Source organism: Melanaphis sacchari, unplaced genomic scaffold (assembly GCF_002803265.2).
Source record: "Melanaphis sacchari strain LSU unplaced genomic scaffold, SCAv2.0 Contig51_pilon_pilon, whole genome shotgun sequence".
Lineage (NCBI taxonomy): Eukaryota > Metazoa > Arthropoda > Insecta > Hemiptera > Aphididae > Melanaphis > Melanaphis sacchari.
This window is the reverse complement of record NW_020271353.1, coordinates 748626-766569: the sequence shown is the minus strand read 5'-3', so window position 1 is coordinate 766569 and position 17944 is coordinate 748626. Positions and strand designations below refer to the sequence as shown.

General features: G+C 26.3%; 1 protein-coding gene across 1 annotated transcript; it reads left to right on the top strand.

The window, feature by feature from the left end:
- Window positions 1–10: 10 nt before the first annotated feature.
- Window positions 11–16550, top strand: LOC112599443 (mitochondrial assembly of ribosomal large subunit protein 1). The gene is made up of 3 exons (XM_025346361.1): window positions 11–530; window positions 11422–11682; window positions 16255–16550. Exons 1-3 carry the CDS (start codon window positions 185–187, stop codon window positions 16446–16448), a joined length of 801 nt encoding a protein of 266 aa, XP_025202146.1. The 5' UTR covers window positions 11–184; the 3' UTR covers window positions 16449–16550.
- The last annotated feature ends 1394 nt before the right edge of the window (window positions 16551–17944 follow it).

Below are 17944 nucleotides of genomic sequence, written 5' to 3'. Positions count from 1 at the left end.
CACGCTGCGAGTTGAACCGTCTTGATAACGTCTCAAAATTGAAATTAAAAATACGAAATACAAACACACTACCAAGTTAGAAGTTCTGAACGGTCTTTTAAGTTTTTTTTTTTTTGAGTAACTACTATTTCCAACGAAACTTCCGTGAGGATCTTGTGCGAATGGTGTGAAAAAGTACTCGACGATGTTGTCGTTGAAAATTTGTCGAGACTTGTCCAAGTGCCTGGTGGCAGTTGGTCGATGTTCAATATTGCAATCGCGTCTGCCGACGTGCGGGCCCACCGTGATTCGACGGAGTTATGGTGACCATAGTGGCACCGTCGGTGGTGGTCGCGATGGAGGCAAAGGCAATGACGACGACGACGACGGATTTGTCAAACCCAGCAATTACAAGGTGTTCAAAGATGATGACTCGTCAGTGATTTTGGACGTGGAAGAAGAACGTGCTCTGCTTAATTCGCAGCTGTCTGCCGACGATACTCGTTCAGATTTTGAAGAAATCGACCAATTTGCTGGTTTTGATATTTCGCGTGAGTATAATTTTAATGAAACGTCCAAGTATATCCACTGTAGGACAGAATTATATACATAGTGTATTACATTATTATTATTGTTGTTATTATTGTAGCTATGTATAGTATCAATAATAATAGCAGTAAACAATTTGAAATAATAATATTTGTAAATAATAGGTAGGTACAAATAGCTTATGGTTTATAAGCTAGAACACTTCTATTTGCTGATTATGATTAACATTGATTTTAAATAATTACAACACATATTGTTACTATTCTTAGAGCTAACCTGATAGTCTGGTTCTTAGTCATAAAAACCCCTAAGCTCCTTAATATTTATTACATTTACAAGTTAACATCATTTTAAGATCTATGTGCTAAGTTACATGAATAACCACTAAACATTTGACACATCAATAATGAACTCATGTTCATGCTACCTACAGTTTTTCATTTTGTAAGTTTAAAATAATTAAATCTCATTAGATAAACATTTAAATACTGGAGTATTTATTATTTTGCTTAGAGTGGTTAACAATTTATTCTGTTTTTACTTAATTGTATAAGCTATTGTATCATAAAATTTTTGATGCAATAAAACAAAAAAATATAAAATATTAGTATTTCTCGTATTACTAGTATTTAATTTTAACAATACCTACATTGACATCACCCATGTGATATTTTGGAAATTTTTTCACATTTGGACTATTTTAATGAAATTTTAAACATTCATTATCATAGATTTTATCAGGAAATTGGAAAAATTCATTATTTGAAATTGCAAAAATTGTTTATAAAAATGCTGATCTACAAATTATAATGAAAAAAAAAATTCATTAAGAGTGCACTATATCTATATCAATTGTCTCTATCTCACAATTGTACAATATAGCAAAATTGTGTTTAGTAGAACCAATGTTGTATTGTTAATGTTAAATACTAGAATGAATGAATTCATTATAAAATTAAAAGATACGAATATCATAATAAGACTACTTATAGGTTAATTGCTATTGATATTTATAAGCTAGTTATGAGCATTTTAAAATTATAATATTTTAGTCACATTAATTATTTAGATAATCATAACACAATTTAAAATTAAAATATTAATAAAATAATATAAGATGCTTCAGACAATATTCTTACCTTTAAGCTTAATTATTTTTATATTTTTAAATTGTTATGTGGGACTTCTTATATATGTAATATTTTTTCTTAAGATATTTTAGTTTGTTACAGTTTTTAAATTTGATAAAAATATATTTTTCTTTCTTTCAAATTTTAATATTGATTGCTTTGAAATTTAATAATGTACTTACTGGGTTAAAAGAAAATTAAGATAGTATAATTTTGATGTTTTATGTGTTAAACAAATTCTTACTACAATCATGGTACTGCCATTGATTTTTCAATTAATATTAAGCTTTTAGAAGTTAAAAACATCTTGTCTCATAATAAATTCTCTAGCTATACACCTATTAATCATCAAAATCTACCAATTTTTTCTTTTTATTACATATTCTCACCTCTTTTTTGATCTTCCCAATGGTATTTTCTCTATCAGGATCTGTTTTAATACTGTCCATAGAAGTTAATTAAGTTAATAAGTTTATAGTAACAAAAACTGTGATTTATTATTGTTTTTGATTGGTAGCATACTTATATCATTGTTCCATCACAAGATGATGAATAGAATAATAAATATTATGATTTATTGAATTGTAGAATTAGTTGGTTAATTAATTATATTTACTTTGGTATTCTCATGTATTATTTGTAATCACCTAATAACTCTCGCCATTATAATATAAAGGGATATAAAAATGTCTTCAATAAATAAGAAATTATACAAGTAGTAGCTAGCATGAAAATAAAATTTAAAAAACATAAAAATTAAAAAGATAAAAATAACAGCAACTTTAACCTTATTAAAATAAAATTGGCATATATATAGCATAATATACAATATAAATCAAATGATGACAATAAAATTTAATGTTTTTATATATGCAAGAACTTTTAAGGTATTTCTCTAAAATTGCATATAACTAAGTATTGTAAGTGTTTTCTGTTAGAACTGAAACTATAGATAATTAAAATTTGTAATCATAATGTTTCTTTGTATAATACATTATTATTTGTTTTTATAATTCTATTTTAGTTAATTTGTTATTATTGTTTTTTAATCTTGATAGTTAAGATAAATGTATACTAATATTAAACTACATTCTGTGGTAACTGCACATATTACCTTAATGATTTTAATCATTTAGTATTTTTTAAACATTGTTCATATAGTTTTTATTAATACTGTATGTCCATATTGCACTTGCTAGTTAGGTACTATGTACAAGAGAATAAAACAGTACATGTTAATGTACATTCTTTTTAGTTATTAACATATCTATTAATTTATAAAAATAAAACTATCTAATTTATAGTAATTCATGGTTGTAAAAACTAAAAGTATATTATTATAGTATATCCTTTCATATATACTATTGTTACTTAAATAATAATAGAAATGGTTAAAAAGGCCCTCAAATTCCAACTTCACACAAGCTCTTTAATTGGTTTAGTTATAAGTTTTATGATACTGGGTTGGTATTTTAAAATTTTTTATCAAGTATTCAATCATTATATCATATTAATATCATCATGCTGGTAGTGGGACAATAGCACCAAACCAATACTCAAATATATTTAGAATATCTATTAAAATAAAACTGTGTTTAAATATCATTCTGTAAATATACTTTTATTGATACAAGGAATTGTTGACAATTTATTATAAATATTATTTGATAAAGATTTGTAGGCAGGGTTTTGCTCATATTATGTACCCATTTTGTATAGTATAACTTGTGAGCTACGATGTATTTTTCCAAGTATCTAGTAAGATCATAATTTAAGTATAGTATAACGTATGTACATTTTAGTATAATTAGTGTTTAGTAATAAAATAATTAATGATAATTTTTTTTTTATAAAATATTCATATTTATTATCTTCATCTACTTAAATTACTTAGGAGGATTACAGCACACTTTGTATTGATTTTCTATCGTATATGCAACATAAAAAATTTAGGTTTGGCAAATCTCATTTTTTTTTTTTTTTTTTTTGTTTAATATTGGAGTGAAATAATTGACTTAATATTACACTTAAAAGTAAAAATATTATCCAGAATAGTGATTCTCAATCTTTTTACAGTCTTAGACTATCGATGGCTTATTAAGTAGGACTACAAACCACTTTAGACAAGTTTCACAATCTTTCTAAAAATAGATTTTTTGATACAATTTAGATCAGTGGTCGAGATCCAATGACCTAAGGTACCTAATAAGATTTTATTGATATTTTAAATTAAAAGTGTATTATAACTATATAAATTATTAACTTACAATGTTTATATAGATGTATCTAGGGGGTTGCAAGGTATGCAATAGTATAAGTCAGAACGCAGAAGAGCCATGTGGGAAAGTGACAAGGTGTATTTTGGCACTTCTATTTTATTTATGTCTTATTAGCCTACCATAAAATTTACAAACATTTGATGACTTATACGTACAAGTATTAGTTATAAATACAAGTATTTATTTTACTTTAAAATTAAAACATCAGTAAATACCTATGGGGTTCCTTAAATTATATTTATTTAAGTTCTTTATCAAGTCAATTAAAATTAATATAAAACTAACAACCCAAAAATGGATCTGTTGAATGCAAAGGAGGTTGAATATTGCGCTAGGGTTAGAAAAATAAAAAAAAGTAACCAGTGCATTAACATTTTTTTCTTATATGATAAATAAATATATATGTAATAAAGGTAATTAGGTGATAGATTTGAATATTAAAGATAATAGTAAAAATTTGAGTTATTGTATGATTTTACTTTAATTTACTTTTTATTTGAAATTCTATTAACATAGTTGTACTTAATTAGCTCGTGTTTTTTAAATTGGTTTTTACTGAGATCAAGTAAATTAGTAGGTTGATTCTGATTTTATAATTTTTGTCCATATTAAAATAAATGTTATTTTATATTCTAAACATAGCAATATATGTATTAATTTTATATTGATTTGTTTTTTTTTTTTTCCATGTAATATGTTAAATGTATATACTATAATATACAATAAGTAATTGAAAATGCTTTAATTTAACTTTGGTGATAGTTTTATATAGAAAATTGGATTAGTTTGTACTTTCAAAATGCCAAGATTATTTCTGGTTTTTTTTTTTTTTTTTAGTGTAACTCAAAAACGAGTATCAATAAATACTTCAAATATTTTAAATCTTTTTGAACTTTTTATAAACATTAGACATTTTTTTTTTTTTATAAATGTTGTTAAAAGACAAGTGTTTTTGGTAAGTTATAATTCTAGAACATTTATTACGAGGTTTTCATAAGCTGTTCATTTAACAGTTAAAAGATAATGTATAAAATACATAATCACAGAAATATATTAAAAATGTTTGATTTACACACTATTGACTATATGTTTATTGTTTATTATTCATTTTAAACTATGTTTAATAATATATTTTGTTTTATGGTATTTGACATTTTTAATTTCATTTTTTTAAAGTTTTTTAAATTTAATATTATAAAAAACATTTTGAAGATCTGCAATTTAATACAAAAAGTTTCTCATCTATATAAAAAAATATTGACTCAACAATGTGTATAATTACATTTTTAAACATAAAAAAGTAAAGAAAAATCAAGGTAATTCTTATAATTATATACATTGGTTTGATGAGAAAAAGACTTAGGTTCCTGAAAAAATTCTGAATGTTGGCTGATAATTTTCGCAAATAACACACTATCGTTTAACATAAATTTCATAGTTATAGGAAAATACGGGGGGGGGGGGGCAACTTCACGTTCGAAAAATGGGTTTGGTGCATTAAGTGTGGACTTTAAAATGTTCGCAAATCTTACTGTATCTTTTAGTTTATACGTATTTCAACATTTTAGAGTGCATGATTGAACTACGTGAAGTTAGCTTACCAATTCTTATTTTGTATATAACTCATAAAATATTGGTGGAAATTTTGATTCGTTACGCTAAAGTGAATGGGCTGACTTCACGCATGTGAACAACGAAGTAAATTATTTTGTTTTAATTTAAGAACATAAAGACTTAAGTTTTACATAATATATAATGAATTTTACTATATGCAATGAGATTTTCATTAAGTACCTATGTACTTTAAATCTATTCACTCTGTTTTACGATAAGATTGTATTGATTCAAAAGTTAGTAATATTATATAATATGGTAAAAATATATACATATTATTATTTATAATTTAATAAATGTAACATTTTCAGTAAACATTAGATCAACATAATGTAATACTATAATAGTAAAATAAATTATTTAATAGCAATGTCAAACCAAATATCATGAAATATACAGATATTTTTTTTTTTTATATTTTTCTGTATTTAACGATATATACAGATTATCTCCTCTCAGAATCGTTATTCGTATACAATGATTAATAATATCATTGAATTCAAATTTACCGCATCTAAAGCAATGAGTTACTCAACATCTACATTAAGGCAAAATAGTGAGTAATACTTATTCGTCACTTTTTTAAATACGTAGATACCTAGGTACTAATGTATTATATATTTAATATTATAATAAGATATATTTTGTGTGATGCTGGCTGCACTTTTTTTTTTTTTTTTTTGTTATAAGTTTCGTGTAGCAACTTTGTATAAACGTGTACATTTTCTCGTGCAGACTCTGTTTATAACGAGCTACGAATTAATTGGTTTTCGTTTAATTTTGTAAGTTAGTATAGCGCTGTTAATATAGGCAACCGATAAATAAACTACACATTACGGTCGAAGACATTCTATAGTTTGTCGTTAGTTAGCTTTTGGACGTTCACTCGTGGATGTTCACCATGAACATCTTGAAGACCTTGTCTGCCTTAGCTGGCCTGTGTTTCCTAGGTTATTTCATCTATGTAAGTTGGGAATACAATAAAGACCAAGAAATCGAATCGGACCGACTTAAAAAATGGCTGTCAACCAAGGATATTGAACAGACAACGTTTGTCCGCGAATTAAAGTCACCGGTCTTAACAAACCGTCAAATGAATCGGCAGATTTTCGTACAGGAGGTGAATATGGGTGATTCTGATTTAGAACGCGGAGATGTGGCCCGTAAGCGTCGAGCACCTAGCCAACACGATGATTTTGTGCAATAAACTCACCGTGCTGTACACACGGAAAAAAAATTATAGTTGTTACAACCACATAAATGATTAACCCAACCATAATCTCAGGTTAATATAGTGACACAATAAATGTATAGTTGGGAATACTAAAATGAATTAGTTGAATCTACATGGTTAGAATAACTATAAAATAGTAGTTAAAAATGTAACTATAAAATTATAGTTAAAATTTTAACTATAATGAATAGTAGAATTAACCAGTTATTATAGTTAAAATAACTATATTTTTGTGGTTAAAAAGTATCTGCAAAAATATGAAAAAAATGCAAAAACTAAATTGTATCGAGTTCGGGAATTGAACCTGGACTAGGTGTCCCTATACTAAACCCTACAAGAGTCCATCGCCCTAACCTACCTAACTACCTATCAGATTAGTCAAAACATGGCGAAAGTAATTATTTAAGCAAATTAATTTTTTTTTTAAATCTTAATATTTTTATTTTATCATTCTACTTTTAATTTGTTTTTGTGTTTAAGATTAAATAATTAATTAAAAATATAAATAGTATATATTAGGTAATTGATTTAGTATCAAATGTATTAATAATAAAATATTCAAAAAAAATAATAAAAATACAAATCATACATATTTTACACATCTGATCGCAAAAGCAGATGCAGACGCAAACACAGGTCACAAACGAATGACGATGACAATATTGTAAACTTATAATAATGCTTATAAGTTGTAATAATAATGTAGCAAGTCCTGGAACTTCTTTAAACACGTCATGTATATGTTTATACAAAATCAAAAATCACGATTATTGGGAAGATTGTAAAATCATGGAATTCGATTTAATAGCGAGTACTCTAGATTATTTGAAATTACATATTCGTACGTTTAAACGATTAACCCTTTTTTACGAATATCGTTTAATTGGAACTATATAAGTAGGCATTAGATATAAACACGCAAATTTACTATAATATGCCATTTAATTACTAAAATATATAATAATAACACATCATGGAGTACCTATATGCAAGCTATCTTTCCTTGAACTAGCTATCACATGTGTAACGTGACAAAAGTTATTCGAAATGTTCAAATGTTTTTTATTGTATTTAAACCAAATTTTAATCATTTGACATTTCATAAGTCTTATTATTATTTGTACAAAATTCTAACTTTTGAATTAGGCGGGAAAGTTACGCCTTGGTTATGGTTACTATAACTGTTTAATATTTGTACACCAACCATTTCATATGGTTATATTTGAATTACTAGTTTATATAGTTGCAATAACTATAAAGCAAGTTAGTTTGACTATAATTGTTCAACTAATTCATTTTAGTATTTTTAACTAAACATATTGTTTGACACAACTAAATTATTTATTACACCAACTAGAAACTATCTAAATATTTACTACAACCAAATTTTTTTTCCGTGCAAAATGCTACAGAGCAAACTGCCCAAACACGTGTTCGATATGCTCAATAAGAAATTGGCCGGACAAGAACCGTTATTATCTACCAGTGGACATCAGTGGTCAGCAATCTAGGCTTATACCTATGATGTCGAATAGCGTTGTTATCGTCAAGTCATTCCTATAATTATATATTATTAATACGTTTATATTAATTATTTATTTATTTAACCTTGAAGCTATACAGCATTTGATGAGGATTATAATTTATAATATCGATATGATACGATATATAAAAAAAAGTCTAACATAGTAATATTTGTAAGATCGTAGTACCTACATTGTGGGATTAGAACTAGGAAGTCCTTTCTATTTCTAGTATTTTTCTTAAAAATTGGGAATAACTAACGAACTATTGCGTGAAACTTGGAATATTTACGTATTACTCAATACCAATTGATAAAATCGTTATTTTGTTGTAATAATTCTAAAAAGAATATCTATAAAGACGTGAAGTTTTCATTAAATATTTATATTCATATATCATATGATATTATTATGCATTATTTTTAGCCAATTATAATACATTTGTAATTTTTATAAGCTTTTGCAATATAAATGTTAATAAAATTGAATACTTATTATAAAAAAATAACTATTCTTCCTTAAATGATTTAATTTATTTTAACTGATAAATATCTAAACGGAGTAATGAATATATTGATTCTTACAATGATATATGTGTGTATGTGTGTATTTGTACACAAGTTGTTGAGAATTAAAATTCCCAGTAATTTTTAAAATAAACTGTAAAAATAACCAAAACTAACTTAAGGAAAATTGGAATTTTTAACGCAAAACCTTTTTTTCAAAAAAAATCAATTTTATTTTTTGCTGTAATTCAAAAAAAATATTCGTAGATACTTAAAATGTAGATACTTTTCACCAAATGTTTGCATTATTATTTTGTATGTATGTAATAGTTTTCAAAATATTATAATTAAGCTATTTATAGGCCTTGAAATTTTTTTATTATTATTTTATTTTATTTTTTTTTATAAATATCAAATACAATAATGAATAACTGATCAATAATTATTGTGTGTATAATTTAAAAATATTATTTTTGGAGACATAAAACGTTTATGTACATTATTAAATTTACTTTATGCAGTGAAATTTTCAAAATATATAAATTAGTCTAAAAATATTATCTTCCGTAATTTCTGTTATTAGTTAACAATGTATTTAAATAAAGAAATATAGTACATACCTATTTAAACTCTTTCGCTCAAAATTGTTTTTTCGTGTACAATGATTTATTATTGAATTCAAATTTAATATTTTCATTACAGTAACTTATACTATTATCAGTATTATCTATACTTAATGAAGTATACTCAAAACATATTATAAAGCCGAGTAAGTTTGTGGTTTTTATTTAATTTGTTTAAATTATAATATTACTATCATGACAAGAACGAAAAAATTATAGTAAATACTTATTTTTTATTGATAAATTTAGGTATTAGTTGTTTGGTCTATTTATTAAGAAGATTAAGAGAGAAAATAAATGTATTTAATACTTAATTTCCTATATAAAAGTAGAGTTGTTAATGTTCCCTTTTAAGTACCAAAATAATATAATATGACTAACAAAGAATATTTTACTTTAAAATTAAATAATTTAAAAAAAATGTGTGTAGTGTGTATTTATAAACAATCATTTACGTAATATATGTTACGTGATGTACTTGTAGACATACATAACACAGTTTTAATTTATATTAACATAAAGTATAGATCAGGGGTCACTAATTAATATTTTTGGTGGACCACATTAGGTTTCTAAAAATTTTTCACGGGCCATCAAAATTCTATGTACATATTTTTAATACCTACATAAAATTATTTTAAAATTGGATGTAATGAAAATATTATTTTTTTTATTTATTATTTGCCATTGTAACATTATAATCATAATTAATATTAAAAATATCTGAAAAAATTTAAAATAAAAACTGATTGTAAATACAATTAAATTAGAAAATTGTTTAGTGATATTACAAACATTTGAAAAAATTATTCTTTGTCTGTGGGCCATACGCGGCCTGCGGGTCGCCATTTGGTGACCTCTGGTATAGACTATAGATAATTATAAAAAATATAACATATTTAATTTAATCAATAAATTATTATTATGATATGTACTTATTATTCGTTTAAATTATGTTTATTGTATTTTACAATTTTTTTTTATATATTTATAGTATATCGGTGATTAATATTACATTTTCTTTGTACAATCAAAATTGATTTTTAGTGTATATAAAAAAAAAGTTTAATTACTATGCAAATCATTTGTATATAAGTTATAACTGCAATGAATGATAATATGGCAGTATAGTGAGCGAAGCTTTTATCGATATATACATATATATATAATATAAAAGTTGCTGGGTACGGTACTAATATATTTTATCAAAACTATAGGTTGTATGCCTACTACTATATATTATTACTAGTTATTATTTTACTGACTTTCCCATCATCCCAAAATTACATTCAAACAAAACAATTTCGATATTACCAAGCATCAGCAAAATCGCTATGTATAAATGTCGACATTCACTTGTGAATGTTTATGATTAGTACAAGTTTAATCAATATATTAACATTCACCAATTGCGGACATTCACAGTATCTACTTATATATTTATCGCGAATGTCTACGTATGTGATATATCACATATATATTATGTCAAGTATTTATATTCGTTTTTTATGATCCTATATGTCTGGACATATTACAATACCTTCAACACAGTATACTCCTATTAAATAAATGTTGTTTAAAAATAATGTATTGATTTTGTTTGACATTTTGTGTTTATTAGATGATGAAAAAATAATAGCGATTTAAAAAGGTCACAATAAACCCCAAATTAAATTTAATAAAAAGTAGATTTACTAAAATGTATAAAGATTGTGAACTTTTCCACTTGGTATTTTTCGTTATCCATCATTTACCGTGAATAATAATATGTGAATCGCATGCATTTTTTATGGCATCTACTATAACTTAGGTGGAATAAATTAGTGACGTGTGACGTCTCATGCTGACGGATAAAATCGTTAAAATTTTTTGTAAAAAGTGATATAGCTGCTAAATGTTAAAACTTGAGATTATGTTTTAAATGGTTCTTTTATAGAAATATTTTATTTCTTTATTTAAACGCCTACGTCGAACACATTTACAGGTGGCGTATCCGGAGTATTCGAAGTGGAGCATCTAGTCGAAGTTCTTCAAAAAAACAACGCCTCGGATCTGTTCGTCGTGACTGTTCCTGCCAATGTGAGGTACGTCGACTACATCGTAATAGCGACAGGTAAATCGCAAAAACACTTGATGTCCATCGCCGAGTTTGTCCATAAGCTTTTTAAGAAAAAGCGCCGACCATCGGATAGCATACCCAGAATAGTGAACAAGAAACCTATCGACTGGATTGCGTTAGACATAGGTGAGTTTGTAATTTTTACCATAAAGTTATTATTACTGCTATTCATGCGCAGAAGACGGATACCCCGATTTTAATGGATAAAAATGTCGACGTCTCATATATTTTTTATCTTCAAAATATAAGTATTGACAAATTCAAAATTAAATAAAAATATAAAATAGGTACTTACAAAGTACTGTACCTATGCTTGTTTAATGATTTTTTTTTTTTTTTTTACTGATTAATAACTATATATTAAACTGTTTTATGGAAAAAATTCAATCAAAAATTTAACTTTGACAAAAAATTTCAATTTTCGAATTAAGCAGATCATTTTGTATACTTTTTTTTTTTTTGTAGGCCGTATTATATTAAATCCAAATTCAGGGAAGGTAGCACACGTAATCGGCCAACGAAAATAATTATGAATTATTATTGAACAATAAGAATTGAATGTCATTCCTATTATATTATATGTTTTACGTTATATATATATAGGTACCATCATATACCAGCTACCCAACCTAGTTTATACTCTGATTTACCATTATATATTTTACTATTATATTTTGATGAACCTAGTGGGGAGGAGGAAATTAAGAGATCGCATCGGAACTATTGGCTGTTCTAATCAATTTAGTGTTTTAGAAATATTATATTAATGTATAATATTATACATTTGGGGACGTCATTTAAAATGGTAAGAATAGGTAGCTTGAAAATACCCCACCATAAGAATTGTATGAAAAATCAGTAATTCCTTAATCAATTATCCAAATTAAATAATAATAAATAAACATTGTGGTGAAAATTTATTTTATATGTGTCCCGGGGCGAAGTGACCGGCCGCCGTTATATGAAAGTATACCTAAAATGATGAAGAAATAACCTTTAAAGTGGGGGTCTAACTCTTTTTTTTTGAGTTATGGGCAATTTAAGTTTTTTTAAACCAAACCAAAACTGCCACGGATTTTTTTATGTTACTTCAAACTTTCAACATTTAACATAATTTTTATTTTAAAGCTATTTATTGTCCTTTAAAACATCGCAACTAAACCAAACTTGTATATATTATTATTAATTGAAAAAGTAATTTTCTTATCAAAAGTTAGATTTTAAAATTAAATTTCATTACTCAAAATAATTAATATTGGTATGAGTTATTTGGTGTATGATTCTACAAGAACAATACCTAGAATACCTTATAAGTTTGGTTTCATATCGTTCATCATGAGTTATACGCAGCTAAACATACAGGTCTTTGTGATTTTAATCATTGGCAATTTATAATTTTACTAAACATCAAGTCTAACTTAGGCATAAACTCACTAGAGGTGATATAAATAATGTAATAAGTTAACAAATAACAATAAGTAACAAAATGCATATCAGCAATGTGACCAAATGAAAATCAAATAATCTTGGCATTTTGAAACTTTACAAATTACTAAAATTATTAATAATAACAGGTCTATGTACAGATGACACGATAACTAAGTTATTAAGTTTTAAGTTTTAAGTAATTAAATAGCTTTAAAATAAAAAAAATTATGTTAAAATGTTGAAAAGTTTCGGAGTAACATAAAAAAATCCGTGGCAGTTTTGGTTTGGTTTAAAAAAACTTAAATTGCCCATAACTAAAAAAAAAAAGAGTTAGACCCCCCACTTTAAAGGTTATTTCTTCATCATTTTAGGTATACTTTCATATAACGGCGGCCGGTCACTTCGCCCCGGGACACATGTATACTTCCAATAGTACTTATAGTTGTATTAAAAAACTTTATTGTTTACGATACTTTGCATTGATAGTTCATCATTTAAATTTTCATTGCTAAAATTCTTAAAAATAAATGAAAAATGTATTGATTTATTGTATTACTGGTGCTTGCTACTTAGTGTAGACTTGGGCACTCGATATTTAGCAATCTATAATGTTTCATATAATAGTATTTCAGTGTGATGACGTACTTACTACCTGTAGCGTGTAAGTTTTACACCCGTTTTCTACTGCGGAAAAATTATATCTATTCCTATAATAGCTACAAATGCATGACCGTGATTTTATTTTCCAAGTCGACGAATTTGGTCCTTTCTTCTTCTTCTTAAAAATTGTGAAATGACGCCCCCGAATACACTGCAGTGTATGAACATATTATTTGCTCCTCACTATTTTATATTATAAAAATATATAAACACGCACGCATTATAAATGCACGTATTTAAACAGTGTATACTTGTACGTCTGTGTATGATAATAATATTATAATATCGTCGTGACCCAAAAATTACTACTGCGGGACAGCGCGACCATTATTTCATAGACGGATTTCACGCCCGCGTCGTTGTTTAATATGACGACGCGCAGCGTCTGTAGGTATGTGTATACGGTCTTCCATTGTTGGAGAAGAAATCAACGGACGCTGCGCCGCGCCACGAACAACGCGGCGTACAGTCGATCGGCGCGCTGTGATAAAAAACAAAACAAAAACAAAAAAAGCCATACAATTCTTATGTGTATATAATATAATATTCTATGAACTGGTCGTTATGACTGACAGTGCTGTACTATACAGGGTGACTCACCAAGTATGCTTACCCCCGTTTTTCCTTTAATAATTGATTAATTTAAACTCTTGTTTTTAGAAGTTTCGAGTGAACTTGAAAACCATATTTTCAAATCCTTAAGATTTTTGTACTACTTAAGGAGTTTTCTCCTGTGATAATACAAACTTCAGTTTTACAAATGTGAACCTCCTTTTTTATTGTAAATTTTTTAATAAATTAGATTTTTAACATTTTGTTATGCGTGACTAATTTTATATTAGAATGAATACTTTTTGAATTATTGTTTATACTAAGGATAATAGTTTTTAAACACGGTTTTACAAAAATACCAAATAGTTGTGATATTGAATCTAGTATATTTTAAAAAAATTTTAAATTTTGATAGATTAATATTAATGTTTAAATCATTTTTCTCTCATAGTCCAAGCTCATTATCATGAACTTATTATTCTCAATACATCAAATTAAATAACTCAAAAACTACTTGTCTAAATTTTAATTTTATTTCGTGAAATAATCTAATAATTCATTTGATAAATAATTTACATTAGAAAAGGAGGTTTTCATTTGAAAACACGGAATTTGTAGTACAAAAAATCTCGAAAATTTAAAAATATGGTTTCTTCTGAGTACATTTAAAAACTGTTAAAATCCGATTTTTAATTACTGCGTTATTGAAAAAAAAAGCGGGGTAAGCGTGTGTTTGGTGAATCACTCTGTATATGTGCTTTGACTCGCTCGCATATAGTTAATTATTTAGCCATGGTGTGCGCGATCATTATACGATACTATTTATGATGAACTTGTATGCTATAAAAATCCTCATCGGCCGTCGGCACCGGCGTTGAGATTTCTAACCTGGTCGGGCAAATTCGTTTCTTAATACAGTACTATAAGGGACAGTTGTACTGTTATGTATTTTTCCTGATGTTATATTTATGTGTATGTGAGGGAATCGTACGTACAATTATTAATAATACGATTTGTCGAATTTATCCATGATACAAATGAGAAGGCTTTTTTATAGATACCTATTTTATTTTATTTTTTTAAATTTATTACATTGATATTATTTTATAAGCTTTATAATCCATTTTATATTATATGACTTTGCAAATAATTCATCAAAAGCTTTTAGTGCATACCGTTACATTTTTTTTTCATCTAAGGGCATATTTCTTGATTTTACAATTTTTAGTAGATGTTTGACAATTTTAGTACATATTTGTTAATCAATACAATTTATTTGTGAACTTAAAATATATCTACTAATTTGAGATTTCAATTGTGAATTCATGTCCTACAATATCCTAGTTTGATATAGTTTTGTTTCTGTATAATGTATGTCTGTTGACTGTTATAAGTTAATTACCGATGCACAATGTAAAGAAAAGTGAATTACGTGATTAACATATTATTATTTCATTTTTATTTGTAACTTGGTATTCATTTCTCACGACTGTCTAGTCAATTAACATGGATTCTCAGTATTACTGACATTACTGCATTACACTAGTATTTTTTTTATACAATATACTAACGAGTGATGGATTTCTTAACATACATTTTAAGTAGTGTAATGGACGATAGTGCAATAATAAAAAAATAATAAAATCAATTCATTATTTTTTGTTTAAAAATATTGTGTTATGTTGTGTTTACTTTTATGGCTATTGACGATATCAAAACATGTAAAAATATATTTGTTACAACTGTTTTGAGTAGTTAATTAATATAATTTATTGGTTGTATAAGAATCTTTTTAAACCTATTTTTTAGTTTTTAATTATATTACATTTTTGATAACTTGAACATACGAGTTGAATAGTTCAAATCAGTCATTGATCTAAAAAAATTTGTATTTTAGAAATTAATATTTATAGCGTTCAAAATATATATTAAATTAAATTTTATTTTAATAACGATGAGAGTATCTAATTCGATATAGTTTGGAAATGTATTGTTAATATATTACTTATTCCTTTATATATCGTGTTTTCATGATAATATTTATTGTCTACTTTTCAGGTAATATAGCTGTACACTTATTAACAAAAGATGCTCGGAAGAATTTCGACCTGGAGACAATTTGGAGCGTTGGAGAAAAGTTCGACTCCCACCTAAATAGGCCAGTGGATTCGTTGGTCACTTTATTGAACGAAAATTCGTTTAGTTTAGATAATTTAGAACCAGTTGATTTCGAACATGTAAAAACCCACTAATTTGTTGCCGTACGATTTTACTCAGTCAATTGTAAATATCTTTTTGAATATTTTATGTAATTTAAACCGAGATTATTGTTTTTATCGTGAAAATTAAAAAAAAAAAACAATTTAGAAAAAATTGACTTTTGTCTACTTATATTTTTCCATTTAATGTTTTAAAACGAATGTATAATATATAGATGTGTATACAGTTACGGTTAATAATTGTATTCTACTTAGTGTACTTGCCTACTTCGTCTCTAACACACAGTGGCAAAGTTAAGTTGTCTGTTAAATCAACAAAACCAACAATTCATCGTAGTAGGTATTGTATGATTAGTTGATTTATGCGAGGTTAACGAATAACGACATTTACGGTATCTTTAAAGAGGTGAAACTCAAAATTAAAATAAACGACGTATCATTATAGTAAACAATTCTGAAAAAATAATCATTCATTTACATATATTTATATGTATAATATGTAATTATACACGTCAGTAAACAAAGATTATTCTGTGTAATTTTCATTTTTTGGTATCTGTATTGGCAATAAAAAATAATTGCCTTATAGCGTTCTTAATTTATTATTATAAAAATAAATCCAAGTTCCAATTTTAACATTTTCTATTTCCTTTTATCGTTATTTACTTATATATTTAGTGACTTTCATGAAAAGTATCACGGCTTGTTTAAGTGGTCGTTTGAAACCTAATCACTTATAAGTTATAATCATTAGTGCATAAAGAAATAAATGTAGCGAATGACATCGATCCAATTATAAAATATAAAAACTGGTAGTGTTTTGAAATAATAAGTTCACGATTTACTAAATTCCCCTGCCTCACTCACTACATATAATAGTACCTACATACTATGGATTTGTGCATGACTTGAACGGTTTACGCGAGTGTCCTAATGTGCATTTAAAATTAAATATATATATATATATGCCGTTTATATAACCGACGAAATGATTGATTTCGAGTGTCTAAAAAACGAGTTCTACTCGGCCTGCGTTCTGTGTCATTACACCCGTTTCGTTATGTATCAGCCATCGGCGTGATGCATATACAATATAATATTGAATTAATTATAACGTCCGATCCGCAATAGTAAGTTCTGTACACTTCTGTTTGTATTTTAAACGTTTGACGATTTCCTATAAAATGTGTATATATACGGCAAAAAGTACGCGCGCTGTTGCGTTATTATCAAACGTTTCGATACGCTTTCTCGAAACGTTCGTAATTGTTAAATTACTCAACGGTTTAACATTTTCTCACGTTTCATTGTTGTGTTGTCAATGTTATGAATAAACTAATCTCGTTATTGTTCAAACAACAAACTGCGGGCGTTTTGTTCATTTTTTTTATTTTTTATTTTTTTGTGCAATAAACGTCTATTTTACACCAAAAACGTATCTGTATACTGAACTGTACACAACATCTCATATTATATAGGTACTTGTTATAGTGTATATTATTATATTTTATAAATCGTTTGTAATAATA

Bases quoted from the DNA above. Each gene is read 5' to 3' on its own strand.
- LOC112599443 (XM_025346361.1), top strand. From the start codon at position 185: ATGTTGTCGTTGAAAATTTGTCGAGACTTGTCCAAGTGCCTGGTGGCA. The intron at 531-11,421 runs GTGAGTATAATT...ACACATTTACAG, and splicing joins TGCTGGTTTTGATATTTCGC to GTGGCGTATCCGGAGTATTC. The intron at 11,683-16,254 runs GTGAGTTTGTAA...TCTACTTTTCAG, and splicing joins CTGGATTGCGTTAGACATAG to GTAATATAGCTGTACACTTA.